The sequence below is a fragment of the Coturnix japonica genome, chromosome 9 (assembly GCF_001577835.2).
Source record: "Coturnix japonica isolate 7356 chromosome 9, Coturnix japonica 2.1, whole genome shotgun sequence".
In the NCBI taxonomy this organism is placed as follows: domain Eukaryota; kingdom Metazoa; phylum Chordata; class Aves; order Galliformes; family Phasianidae; genus Coturnix; species Coturnix japonica.
In genome coordinates this window covers 15882988-15897030 of record NC_029524.1, presented here as the reverse complement: position 1 = coordinate 15897030, position 14043 = coordinate 15882988, and the positions used below count along the sequence as shown (strand labels likewise).

Genomic DNA, 14043 nt, shown 5'->3' with positions numbered 1-14043 from the left:
GCACTCTTCCAGGCTTCTGATCGCAGTCATTTCCCACCGCCTTCCCAGCACTTTCAAACAGAACCCCCTAAAGCAGCAGCATTCAGTTAAGACTGCGCTTATTAAAACCCCTCCTAAACCAAGAGGAATAAAATAACTGAAAAACTGGGCAGAGCTCTCCCAATTCCTGCACCCACACACATGCATGTGAAACGTGACCAGATTACAAGCAACACAGCCGTGCAATGGGCTGATGTTCAAACTACCAGCACAGATTTCTTTGTTCAGTTCAAAGGCGCTACTTACCCGCAAAGAGAAAAGCATTTGATGGAAATACTGAGTAGATCCAGTAATAGACCAGGACAGAGATAAATGAATGGGTCAACAAATACTTCACAGCTCAGCACTCAAATCAGCAACGGTACACCTGAAACATAAAGCCAAACACAGACTCGTGTCCTGGAAACAAGAAGCCCCTCTGTTTAACTGATATTCCTTATGGGCCATGAAACTTCCTGGCTCTACAAGCACAGGCTGCGGTTACTACCTGTTTTCTGTAGAAACTATCTTGAATCATTTCCTGTAAAGGTTGTCGCAGAAACAGAACCTTTTCTTGTGAAATAGAATATTTAATGGAATAAAAATAATAGAACATTTAATTCAGCACATGCTGCAAAATTCACAGACCTGAGCAGGAATTTGTAAACAACACAATGGCAACAAGCTGCACATACTTCTGCTTCCTTGCTTAGGGAATTGGCTCTGCACCTAATCAGCATCGCACTTGTATTTTTGTTTTAATCCTTCAAACTGCCCCTTGTGGTATTATTTTCACTTACTGATAGAGATAGGATCTGCACTGTGAATCTGGCCAGGCTTCCTTAAGGTCAACTGTCCTATCTCGGGCATCATCACTCTCCACAGTCATCATCAGACTCCTGCTAGTTCTGTTACTGCTGCTCTGCCATCACAGAAACAAAAGCGTTGTTTCAATTTCCATTAAATCAATTCTCTATGGATTTTAAAGAGTACATAATATCATGAGTTCCTACAGAAAAACAAACAGCAGATTATTATAAAAGGAGGACATTTCAAAAGGAAAATTCAGCCAGCATTGGCGCAACCAACCTACCTGGAGCAGCATCCCCTCCTCACAGGCGGTAAGCAGCACTGCTACCACGCTATGGAGCGCTGAACCTCTCATAGTAGTGCAGGGTGGCTGTACTCCAGTGTGGGGCATCTGCACTGACACCGTATGAAGATGCACAAACTTCCTGTATTGTGACACAAGCAGAGTCTGTCTGAAAAACATGAGATTGATTCAGCTCTGCTTTCTCAGTGTTCAAGAAATGACAGAGATATCCCCAAGCACATCCAAACTCCAGGTGAGTGAAATCCCAGACTGTTTTTACACTTCAAAAATACAATTCCTCCCCCGTTTTTAACCCATTAATTATGCTTTTCAACAAGTTTCAACTCGCCAAAATAAACTGATTTTGATAAAGTATTTGCATTAGCAGTTAAACAAGATTGAAAGCCATTACTTTTAAACATATTGTAGTGGATAAAATCACCATATGACAAAGAACTAATTCCACCACACATTTCCAGTGACACTGAAAACCAACTGTTTGGGTTCCCTGCTGCATTACAAGACTCACAATTCTAGAGGAGTTCAAGCCTCTTTACAAACAGCCGCATAGATGCTTTTTCATGTCTAACTAGGAACAGCTTCAAATAGGTGAAATAAGGTGACAACACAACCCTTTGCACAATTGAATTACTCTGTAAGAACAGATGAAATGAGACCATGTTACTGGGCAGCAGCCTGCCCACAGCTCACCCAAATCCTTGAAGCAGCTGCACGTAGCTGGGAATGTCTCGGCCTCTCTTCCACAAGCATATGGGCAAGAAAAAGGACAAAGGCTTTGAAACACACAAAAAAGAAGCTCTACTACACCAAATGCACAGTGGTAAAGGAACACCGAGGACAACCTCAGTTTTTAGATGGTCTGCTGTTTGTTCTCAATGAGTTGCTTCTTGTATATGGTCTTAAATGAAAGCATGCCAAAACGAATATCGTTCACATCTATCACTTTCCCAACTCAATCATCTGCAAATCTTCTGTACCAAGCATTAAAAATTACCGTGATAGAAAATTCAGCCAAGGTAATATCAAAATATATTTTATTCTGGACCTCTTTCAGATCTGATTCAAATTACAGTTGTCAAAGCAATACAATGCAAAGGGAAACTGCAACAGAAAATGTGCCTAGAAGGGATATAAGGGCCTTGGGGACAAATCATTGTGATGTAGAACCAAAATACATCATAAAGTGTAATTAACATGGTCCAGGACAGTATAGAACATCTATATCAGTCTTCTTTAGACAATAATCATGAAAACTGAACAATAAAAGTCCTTTAAACAAGTACAAAAAACTGTCATGGGCTGGTTTACACTTTTACAACAGCTGTAGTTTAACTGGATAACTGAAGAAATGATGCAGACATTTTAATCCAGTGCTATAGGTAGGCTCACAGAATTAGACCCAAAGGATTTGTAACTCCAAATGAAACCATTACAACTACAATGTCAATGTCAGGAGAGAGAGAAAATTACTTCTGTATTCTAGAATTACTGTTCTGCACACTGCAGTCTGTTGAGGACAAGATTGCAAAGTACACTGGACTAGCAACAACATGCAGACTGTTTTCTTGTATTTACCCACAAATGACAAAAACATCATGAAGTAAAAATGAATGATTAATTAAAAAAAAAAGGGAAACGAAACAAAACGTGCCTTAAGTTACTGTCAAGCTGCAAACTTAAAGGCAGAGAAAAAGAGCATGTACTCAAAACTACTGATCTGAAGCACTATTAACACTAAATCCGCCTTCTGTTAAGACGTGGCACATCTTCCTGCCTTGTCTGCCTCCAGACCGACAGCGAAGACAGCCACGCTTTCACAGAACGTGGGATTTCAGAGCTTTCTCTAGAGGGAGATGTGAAGACTGCTCCTTGGCTCTCTCCCTAAGGAAAATGTCAGGGATCTTTGATGGAGATTTACTGCTGTCTCCGGAAGCCTTATTTGCTTCTAACATGCCACAATGTTGCTTCTGCTTTCTTCAGACTTCTGGAGAGTGCGAAATGATCCCCCCAGGGAATGGCTCTACAGGGCTTTGTGAGGTTAGAAGACAAGGCTCCTCATTGGAAAGGAACATGGGCTAAGTGCAGTAGCCCTACTCCAGCACAGCCCTGCTCTGGCACCAGCGAGGCGCTCGCCTGGCCTACATGGCGTGCTGTGACACAGATCCACATATCTTCCAATGCTTATTCTGGCAAAGTTTTCTCATGAAGTGAAAAGACAAAGGGATTTCTGATCGAGTCAAGATTGGAAAATTGGGTCCCAAGGCTCCTCTTTGCCGAACGGACAAAAACATACAACCTTTTATTTACAAGCTGAAAAACCCAGTTTGCGGTTTTAAGGAGATTCCTTCATTCAGCAGAACCGAAGGCCTCAGCTGCAAGATTGCTCTGTGGGCAAAATGGCACAGCCACCCGGATCTGCCAACCCTTCTTCCTGAACACAAAGAACATCTCAAAGGTACAATGTCCCATTAAACACGCCCTAGCATGAGGTAAGCAGTGTAAGGAAAAAGGAGTGCTTTTAAAAGGAAAATTAATTAAAATTGGTAGAAATCTTTGGCCTTTCTCTCAAGATGCATTAAAGTGTCATGAAATGAAGAAACATGCTTCAAAATGCCATGTCATTCTGACTCTGGTAACTATTACCTCCCTCCACCCAACCCAGAAAAAGAGGCACTTTTAGTGTTTCATATAAGATTTCCAATCATCTAGTAGACACGCTAAATAACCCTGCACAATTGTAGTCCCAGAATAAACTGAGTTTATCAACATTATAAAGAGTCTAAAAAAAGCTTTTTTTACGAGGACCTAGATATTCTCTTAACTACACTAAAAAGTCCACTGGTTGGGAATCTTTACATCGATTTAAAAACGCAGGAAAAGATAAAGCAAAATAGAAAAAGAGGAATTCTACAGAAACCTGGACCTAACTATGCAGAAACGAGCAACGGGATTCTGACGTCGATGCATAGAAAAACAGCAAACTGAAGAGCAGTTCCTTCCTTATTCCAGCATTCACTCTTGAGCCCAGTTTTTCCCCTTCCTTTTATCCTCTACTTGGACGTCTGCCCATTGACAGGCTGAATGGAAAAGACTGTGACTTCCACGCAGGCAAAGGCCTATGCACACATTTGCCTTCAGACTCTGAAAACAGGAGCAACAGAATTAATCTCTATGTAAGACTAAGCATGTGCATACACTGATACAAAATTAGGCTCTTACCGACATTTGGCATACTCAATTTAAAGGAAAAATTTGGATAGTCTACCTCACTATTGAATACGAGGTCTTTGTGCTATAAAATGCAATAAATTTATGGTTTTCTTCTTTTTTTTTTGTGATTTTTTTTTTCTTTTTACTTCACAGAATCACAGAACCTAGCACACCTGGCATGCATGCATTTAACAGTGTATAAAACAAGAGGCAAAAAGAGGTGTGAGCAGGAGCAGCACTGTGGCATGCTAGTAAAGGACAACAATAAAACACCTACAGCCAGACCCGCTGCTGTGGGGCCTGGCATGACTCCGCTGCGGTGGGCACGGCGCATTAACACTGGGTTGGGGCGTTAGCCTGCGTGTCCAGAGCTCTCAAGTCAACACATCTGGCATTGCTGGACTATGCTTCGAGCACCTGAAAACCCTGGACCTCCGAGACCAAAGCTCTGTTGTATCTATTTATGAATATGTGATACTATGCTTAAGCAACTAGAATTACAACCAAAACAGCTGATGACTGAGAAAGAGGAAAAATGGCAATACCCTAAAAATGGCTGTGTGATTTTGCAGCTATGTCACAGAATTCCACCACGACTGTTTGGATTGGCTGAAAGAATCATCCAATGACTTTTATGAAAATGAATAAAACCGTCCATATTAAAATACAAAAGTACTATCAAGAATCACCTCTGACTTTCAGGTTTAAATTCAGTGCAATTGACAAACGCAATGCTAAACGAAAAATGCAGCTTAAACATACTCAAAACATTTGTGTCTATTCCTGGGAGCACGGTTTAAAATTATTGCACAGAATTTTTATTTTTTTATTATTTTTTTTTTTCATTAATGACAGAGGTCAGCCACAGTCATGGACCTCCAGCAATAAAAGCAACATTTCAAGTGCCAGACACTCAATATATTAGGCTTCCTACGTACTCTTAACTCACCGAGTAATTGCTCTAAACATTTGTAATATGTTCCCAAACCCTAAAAACAGCTGGCACTGAACCATCACGGATGACTGCCTTTATGGATACGATTTTTTTCTTGTTTTTAAATGCTGTATATGATAATATTACATTCCAGGGGTATATATAAAGAATGCATTGTTGACTTCTCTTTACCGCTGGCAAATTGCTCCCCTACCTTAGTCAAACTCAGACTTGCTTCAAGTCATGTTTATTCCATGGAAATAGCAGAAATCAATGCCTAAAGGACCACTGGTAAAACGTGAAAGCTGCACTATCTGGATTTAATCAATTTCTACATAACTCAGAGGGGAAAAACAGAAGGAAAAAAAAATATCGCAATCATGAGCCACAAAATTATTTGTGATTGAAATAGTGTTATAAAACTGATAACTTCACAAAGCTCTCTCTGTAATATAAACCATTCCTTAAGTAAAATGCCTGGGACACAAATTTGACAACCTCTCCTCTGTATAAATTTACACTCTTGGACTTGTATGCAGGACGTGATGCAACCTCCTCAACTACACGTACGCGTAAACACAAACTCATGCTATCATTTACAAATAAAACCACTATCAGTATATTTTTAATCACATGAGCAGAAAAAGGTTTGCCATATACATCTGTCATTGTAAGAAAAATACTCGATATTGTAAACAGAGTAAAAGACACTATATAGTAGTGATTATTAAAAAAATAGCAGCTTACATCTACCCTATATTTGGAAAAAAAAAATTGTAGTCACGTGATACAACAAACTGCAGGACTGGAGCAGCAGGGGAATTAGTGCAAGTATTCATCTTTTAAATAAGCTGAATCACTGCTATTAAAATAAACTTGAAGCAAGTCCTCTGTTTAAGATATTTTCTTTTAAATCTAAGGTAGTAAACATTTTGCCTCTTAATGGCAGTGTTATCAAATATATGCCAAAGATTTTAATAAAGAAAAATTACATGAGACACTTTTAATACTGGAGTTTGGTTACAATTATACATCTAAGCTCCTACAAATAACGATGGGCAACTCCCAGAGAAGCTGTGGCATGAACCCTTGTCCAGAACGATCTTAACAAATCCCCCAGCTATAGTTTGCTCCTTGTCATAATAGTGCACAATTTAACCATATTTAACCATATTTTAGCTATGGTCTTAAAGCAACAGAAGATGCAATTTCATTTTCCTCTTTTTTGTAGTTTTGTTTTTTTCCTTTTTTCTTTTTTTTTTTCTTTTTCTTGCATCCCTGTATGTTTCACTTCTGTACTTTTGTGCCTTTCTATTCTTAGGTTTGGCAGAATTACGTCCCAAATAAGATACTGCTGCATTCCAGCCATATCACCAGAAAATAAAACACCGCATCATACCCAACGCTGTCACACTATGTAGATGAGCGGGACGTAAAATAAAGCCTCAAAGAAGGATTTTTTTCTTCTCTCTCCACAACCCTTTTCCACCCTCCTTCTGTTCACAAAATTGTGCTCTGGGAGTCACAAAATGTACCAAACACCGTCAGGTTCAATCTACCTCCTCAAAGAATGCATTCAAATATGTTTCAAAGAAACATCTTTTTTTGTTTTTTTTGTGTTTTTTTGTGTTTTTTTTTTCCCAAGGTGATAAAAAAGAACATAAACAAGAAACTAATTCACTCCCTTACTTCATGCATCCGTAAACTTAACCAAAACAAAACAGAAAACCCAATGGTTAAAAGCAAAGAAAAAACTACTGCTGCAGATTTCTGTAAGTCCGTTTTCTCTGTACACACAAACTGCTCAGCTACTGAGAAGGAGAATGAAGAAAAAAAAAAGATACCCCACAATCCATTGTCATAGCGGATTAAGAGGGGAAAAGGGGTAATGAAGGCTGCCATTATATCTTCTGAATTTGGTATGTATATGGGTCTGCTCTTGTATACGGTATATTTCTCTCTCTCTCTCTCTCGCTCTCTCTTCTGTTTTTCATATCCAAAACATTAAAATGTTATTTTGGGGCACAGCAGATTCCAGCACTTGGTGAATGGGATTCACAAGCTGTGACAAAACTCTGTCATCCTCTTCAGGGTGTAACTTTATTTTTATATACAGTATATGTATATATTTCTTTTACGTTTGGCTGTAGTGGACTGGCCATGGTTCAATTGGGACTATAGCAGTACATGGGTCAGGGACAGTCATTTTGGCTATGTACACATTCATAGTCGGTCCATGGCTTCCAACTAGTAGCGCTATTTCCGTAGGTCTAATACACAAACCTGTAAGAAAAAAGAAAAATACACATACAGGAAATGCACACTGCATGATATTATGCATTTACACAACTCTGCATGAAACAGCTGAACGAAACCTATGGAACAGACTGTGTAACCTTGAATTTCTAAATGACCTGGGGGTAAAAATCAGTACGTGAGCTCCTGGGTTATCAGCACACAGCCAGCCCTGCTAACGGTACTGCTGCCCTGAATTATCATATGAGCTGTTCAAAATCTCTTACGTGAGCTGTTTGCCTGTTACTTCACATTAGAAGGTCAGGAACTTCTCTTATTTATAAAAATATAGTAAAACTGAATTAAAAATACATTCTCAGAAAATACAAGAACTGATCAGAATACTCTAAAAAATAATAATAATTAACATTGTATAAACACACAGTTCAATTTTCTAAAGCCTTCACTAAGCAGTGCTCCTAGTTCTGTCAGACACAGTAAACCAACCACAGACAAGATCTGCTTTTAGTCATCGAGTGGTTCCAAAGCGCTCCTGTTTGCTTAGCTATCGCCAGCTAAAAATGTATTCAAAACAGAGGAGATGAGGGTGGTCTTTTACCAACAAATCATAGCAAGGACACACCTTAGAAGAATCAAAATTAAATGAAAACCACAAACACATCTGTTGCAAGTACAATTAGCCTCCTGAGTCAAATTAACTAGAAGACTGGAAAGGTTACGTTGCCTGTATGTAAGAGTAACCTTGAGTGGAATGGCAATTAACTTCCAGTCAGGATATGCCTTGAGATTTTTGTTCTTTTCACGATAGTTTCTGCAATCACATGATAAAAATGATATGAAAAACAACCAGCCACCCTGAACAGATTTTCCAAATTAAGCACCAGAAAGGACAGGGAATTTAAATTAAACGCATCTTCTGACTCTGGTGGGTTTAGAACAGTAACATATCAAGCTGGAATCAAGACATCCTACTTCCAAATTGTATAAACCTTATACGAAAAACATATACGTGAAAGCTGCATGTATTTAAACATCAGGTACACAAGGAAATACCATCTCCACTGTTAGTCAAAACATGTCAGAGTGTTAAACAAGTCAAGCTACACTTACTGAACCATCTGAAGCACTTGCTCCAACTTTGTCTCCTGCTGCATTCCAGCAAACCTCAAAAATCCCTCCTGTTCCCCTATAACTGTGAACTAGGGCACCTGTCTAAAAAGGGACAAAACATGTAATTAATATAACAAAATACATGGGATCAAGTACATTTCTACTGCATGTAAAACTTCCCTCATGTTTTTAACAGCTGAAATTCTCAGGGGGAAATAGTCCGTGAATCACAACCATCTAAGAACTGTGCAAAAGGATTTGACAAACAATTACAGCATCTTAATAGTCTCTGTTTGAAAGGTGAAACCACAGTTGGCCTTGATCAAATTATAATACATCCAATTCCTGGTAACCAGATCACACCTTGCCTAACAACGCAGATTTTACACTTTCATCTTCCATCAGCTCTCCTCTGACAGAAAAGCAAAGTAATAGTGCTCTTTCTCAGAAAGTTTTGCAAAAAGATCTGTCACCATCTTCTCTCACTTTACATTCTTTTGCTTTCCAGTGACATTCAATGAAATAGCTATCAAGTATCAGGCTTGTACGCCTACGTTCACTTAACATTTTTTTCACAGCAGAGCTAATTTATCAGGAGTTTATATGTCAGAGGTAACAGTTTTTGGATGCAACAAGCTACTGCAGAGACTGCTGAATGTGTCTCGGGTGTGGTTTTGGGCTCTTTTGGGGCGCCTTCACCACCTGCAGGTACATTTCACACAGAAAGAAAAATTTAACATACGTCCATTAACAGAAATGTCATGGTTTTGTAATTTTGTAATTTTGCTATCAGTATTCCACATCATAACATCATGTCAAGTATGGATACTTCTATTGAATGTGCAGTCCACAGAAGAAGACTACATATCCCAGAGAACAACAGGAGTAACAATAAGTCACGGGACCAGGACTCTATATAATCTCGTTTCCAGGCTGGAGTGCCCTCCTTCTTCTCTCGAACTTCTCGGAGAGTGGGAAGCGTTCCAGCCGTGTCGCCTAAAGTTCACAGTAGGCCTCTCGGTTTTCGGGGACTCTCTCTCTCTGTTTTGTTTGATTTGTTAGCCTCAATTATATTATATTGTGTTATCTTGTATTTCGATATCATATTTAGTAAAATAAGTTTTTCCTCCTAAAATGGTCGCTGTTTTATCCCACTCCCCTTTTTCCCCTCCTTTCCAGGCCCCGGGGGGGGGCGCACGGGGTGGCTTCCCCTGTCACGGGCATAGGTAAATCTAAGTAATCCGTGACACAGAAGAAACCTTGGGACAAGGAAAAGGTAAATCATCACCTTAGTAAGGACAAAGTTCTCTGTGTCCAAAAAAAAGATGGTGAAACTAAGGTTGGAAAAGCACTGATGGAAAAGACTGAGAAAACTTCCTAAGCAGACAAAAGAGCAATACCTGTGTGTTCCAGATGTGTACGCATTTATCAAAGGAGCCGCTGGCCAGGTACCTGCCATCAGGACTGAAAGCTACACTGTACACAGGTTCTTGATGTTTTGTCAGAGTATGAATACAGATTCCTCTGTCTACATCCCATAACCGAACAGTAGAATCAAAGGATGCACTGTCAAGGGAGAAAAAAAAAAGAGATTAATTACTTCTCAGTTTTGCACAATTTTGTTTTTAATACAACTGATTAAGCATCCTACATCATTTGAAACATTTTGCACATATAATTAAGTGAAAAAGCAAAGTAAACATAGTGCTCTATTTCTTAAAATAAAACACAAAACCTCTAAAACAGGATTATGAAGTACCTTGCTAACATAAGATTGGCATTTGGATTATTTGTTCCTGGTCCCGTAGGACTCCATTTGATAGTATAAATTTCTTTGTTGTGTGCTTGTAAGTCATGGACACAACTGTCTTGCTTCATACTCCAGATCTGTGATAAAATAGAAGACAACAAAAAGACATTCAGCACAATATTGCATTAAGATACTTTTTGTACCTTTATTTCTGCAGCCTGACTTTTAAGCTACTCACAAAGCATTTTCTGTGACTGCTGTATTTCCAAAGTAATTACTGTAAAAATTATTTCAGAACTCAATAAAGGAGGGCACTAAGTACCTGATGGCATAATAAGCAATCAAGATATTGTCTACAGAAACCAATCTACATGTGCTAACTATGTGTCACTTGAAAAACGTATAGAAGATAACAGATGCTGAAATGAGAAGAGCAATATGTGTATGTTCATGTCTGAGTTGACAAAATATCACAGTCCTATTTTTAAATGAACTTCCTTCTTGCTACACAGATTGAGTGAAACAGAGTTAGTAGGAAAATGTGCTGTTCTCATGCAAAGCAATAGAAGCGTAGTTCAAAAGCCATTATGACATTTTCTTGGCTTATTGTGACTGGCATTGCCAGGTGCTTGTGCAATATTTTGCACAGAGGAGGAGCTCCACAGGGCTCCAACTCAGCCATGATATCCTACAACTAAAACAATAAACTTATTCTATTAAGAGTTATAATGGTTATACAAGAATTATCCAGGAGAAACATGCTGGTACAATTAAAACTGTAGAAAGAGTCTGGCTGAAGTGAAAAAAACAAAGGCACACACACAGTCTTACAAGAAATAACGTGCTAAAGGTTTTAACTAGAAAGCATGGAAAAACAGAAGAAACCATGAAAGGATCTAGGCACAGATTCTTGTACGTGTTAGGACATTACATGCATTCCAACTATCCCTTTTAACCAAAAGCAACCAACAAGTGTGACAGCTTAATGATTAATGACTTAATTTTGTAAACAGCTAAAAGCACCTAATACATCATGCTCCAAGTCTCGAGGTGGCAGCCTGTAACAAGCTCTCTGGACCAAAGCTTGGCTCTGATTAGCAAAGGGATTGCTGGGATTGCCTAATCTTGTTCCATCAAAAAAGAACAAACATTAAGACGACACGGAACCAGCAGCGATATGGCTCCATCGCTCAAACTAATGGTGTGTTTTCCAAAGTCCTACAAAGACAACAGCCATCACTCCAATTACCTTTAGAGTCATATCGTCTGAACAGGATGCCAGAAGATTACCAGTTGGATCCCATTTGATTGCGTTTACTTCATTCTAAAATTGAGCAGTGAGAATAGATTAGAATTTTCACTTCCATTACAAATGACAGCATACAAAAGATGAAGTCGCAGTTGCAAGTTATTTGCATAATTACCACTATTTTAACATTTAATTTTCATTCCATACATGACCTTAACACAGCATGATACATAGGAAAATTAAATTAATCTGTTTCTTCTTCTAAAGCCATCCTGGTAAAAATAGCTGCAGACAAGAGCAAGTTTTGTTCTCATCAGAGAGACTGAACTTACATATGATCTCAACTACATCTACCTGGGTACGTATCTAATGCCTGTTGCCAAAGACCAACTCTTACACAAGCTGTGTATACTGGCAAGGTTAGTGACAATCCCTGCCCAACCCATCAGCCCATCATTAATAAAAACGTCATAAAATTTGTCATTTTCCAGTACTTACTGTGTGACCCTGGAAGGTTTTGATGGGCCTATCTTGTCCTAGTTTACAGACATGAATGCACATGTCTGTGCTGCAAGAGGCAAATGTGTTGTTGCTCTGCCAGTCAACATCTAATGCTGGTGCTAAAAGAACAAAATATTTAACACTGTGATACATATCCTGCAGAAATTTGATTTACAAATTTACCATTCTCCACCTTCAAATAAATGCCAACAGGAAGCAGCTATTAATTTTACAGAAGTTCTAAAGATGATCAAACACTTAAAACAATGAGAAAGGCAGCTGAATAGTCTAACCAAAAATATGGTATAAAACGTCATAGTCACTAAAACATGGGATATATCTGAAATGAAAGCTATACAGAACAGAGCCAACAAGAAAGCAAAGTATCATTAAGTCACCTTAAAGTAAATCTCAAGAGCCAGATTCTCAAGTCACAGATTCTCACAGCTTACAGCGCACGTTTGTGCTCACTGATGTCAGCCAGTGAAAGGATTGTGATTTACTCTATTCATTTATTTTAATTTCAGCATTTTAGGGTATGGTAACTTGAGGCTTAATCACGGTCCTCATTTTCAGTTTGGCCAGGATGAGTTATTTATGGCCAAGAGCACACAAAATTGCCAAGAGTAAATCAAGAACTGATATTTTTGATTGCTGTCATGCCACCAAAAACACTGGGCAAGTAAATTAAAACGTGGAAATGAGACATTTCTTCAAGGCCCTTTGATGATTTGTACATCATCTCCCCTCTGCTGTTTTCCACCTGATCCTGGCGGGCCTTCTCAGCACACACCCTGCAGAGCCATTTGTCTGCCCTCCCAGGAGGTGGCTCACTCTCTCGTCCCAGCTAGTCAGCAAACAGGACCTTTAACTGCTTTGTGGCCAAACAAATTGAGGACAGCACAGCAGGAAGTAAGGAACAACAGGATGTGGAGATGGGATTACTGTAGCAGGACAATGACAAATGCAGTCCTTAGCTGATATATATAAATCTCATGCAGTTCACCACATCATGTCTGCCCCTGCACTACAGCGAGTTGATAATGGACCATCTCTTATGATCTTCCATGCAACTGCAATAAAGTTGTGAGTTTTAATGTTTTAAAACTACATGAAACTACAAATATGGGAGTCAGTATTTGAAGACTGCCTGTAAGAGTCCAAAAAGGTGTGAATGGACTCCATAAACTTCAAGCATGTTATTTTTCAAATAAATGACACATGCAGGTTTTCCAGACAGTAATTCTGAATGAGCAAAATCAGCACTCACCAGAATGAAATGGAAACTGCTGCTTGGCTTCACCAGTGTGGGCATCCCAAATAATTGTGGTCTGTATTAAACAGATAGATTAATAAACACACTTGCACCAACTGCTTGCTCCCCACAGCTGCTGCCATTCACAAGTACCAAATTACCAAGCCTACTCCCCACTGCCCACATCTTCACATGGCGTGATATTTCAAGTGCTTTCCCTAGTACTAAAGGAAGTACTGGTAGAGTACAGACAACACAAGAGAACCTTAACATGCTCTAACACTAAAATGGTGTTTATATTTTATACTCCAATACTCCAGTATTGGAGTCTGGATGGGGAAAAAAGGAGGGAATTCTGGTTTTGTTGGTTTGTTGTTTTTTTGTTTTTTAATTAATCAAATGCATCTCCTCAGTTCTATTTATATTCTTCTAATGCACACTGCACACCTAATTCAATTTCAAGTACACGTATATTCAAATTGTAATTCCAAATACTTGTCTGCCCCTGTGGAAACCTTTATACAAACACTGCCTCAGAAATCGAGTCTTTCAGATTCCTTCATTTTTTAGTATGGGTGTAACTTTGATCTGAGCTGTCCTCTGCACTCTGCTGTCTTTCTCATGGAAGAGATCTTCATGACAACAT

General features: G+C 39.0%; 1 protein-coding gene and 1 long non-coding RNA gene across 13 annotated transcripts in view; both read right to left on the bottom strand.

The window, feature by feature from the left end:
- LOC107318268 overlaps nt 1-1101 on the bottom strand; it is a 114133-nt gene extending 113032 nt beyond the window's left edge. The window contains exon 1 of the long non-coding RNA XR_001557248.2: nt 286-1101. This is a non-coding gene — a long non-coding RNA (uncharacterized LOC107318268). The remainder of the gene's footprint in view (nt 1-285) is intronic.
- Nucleotides 1102-2149: 1048 nt separating this feature from the next.
- Nucleotides 2150-14043, bottom strand: part of TBL1XR1 (TBL1X receptor 1) — a 148432-nt gene continuing 136538 nt past the window's right edge. For all 12 annotated transcript variants that reach the window (XM_015871581.1, XM_015871589.1, XM_015871583.1 and 9 more), the window contains 7 exons: nt 13413-13473; nt 12140-12261; nt 11642-11716; nt 10402-10529; nt 10043-10208; nt 8643-8744; nt 2150-7559 (listed from right to left, as the gene is read on the bottom strand). In XM_015871581.1, coding sequence (XP_015727067.1) covers nt 7533-7559; nt 8643-8744; nt 10043-10208; nt 10402-10529; nt 11642-11716; nt 12140-12261; nt 13413-13473 — 681 coding nt within the window. In that variant the 3' untranslated portion in view covers nt 2150-7532. The remainder of the gene's footprint in view (nt 7560-8642; nt 8745-10042; nt 10209-10401; nt 10530-11641; nt 11717-12139; nt 12262-13412; nt 13474-14043) is intronic.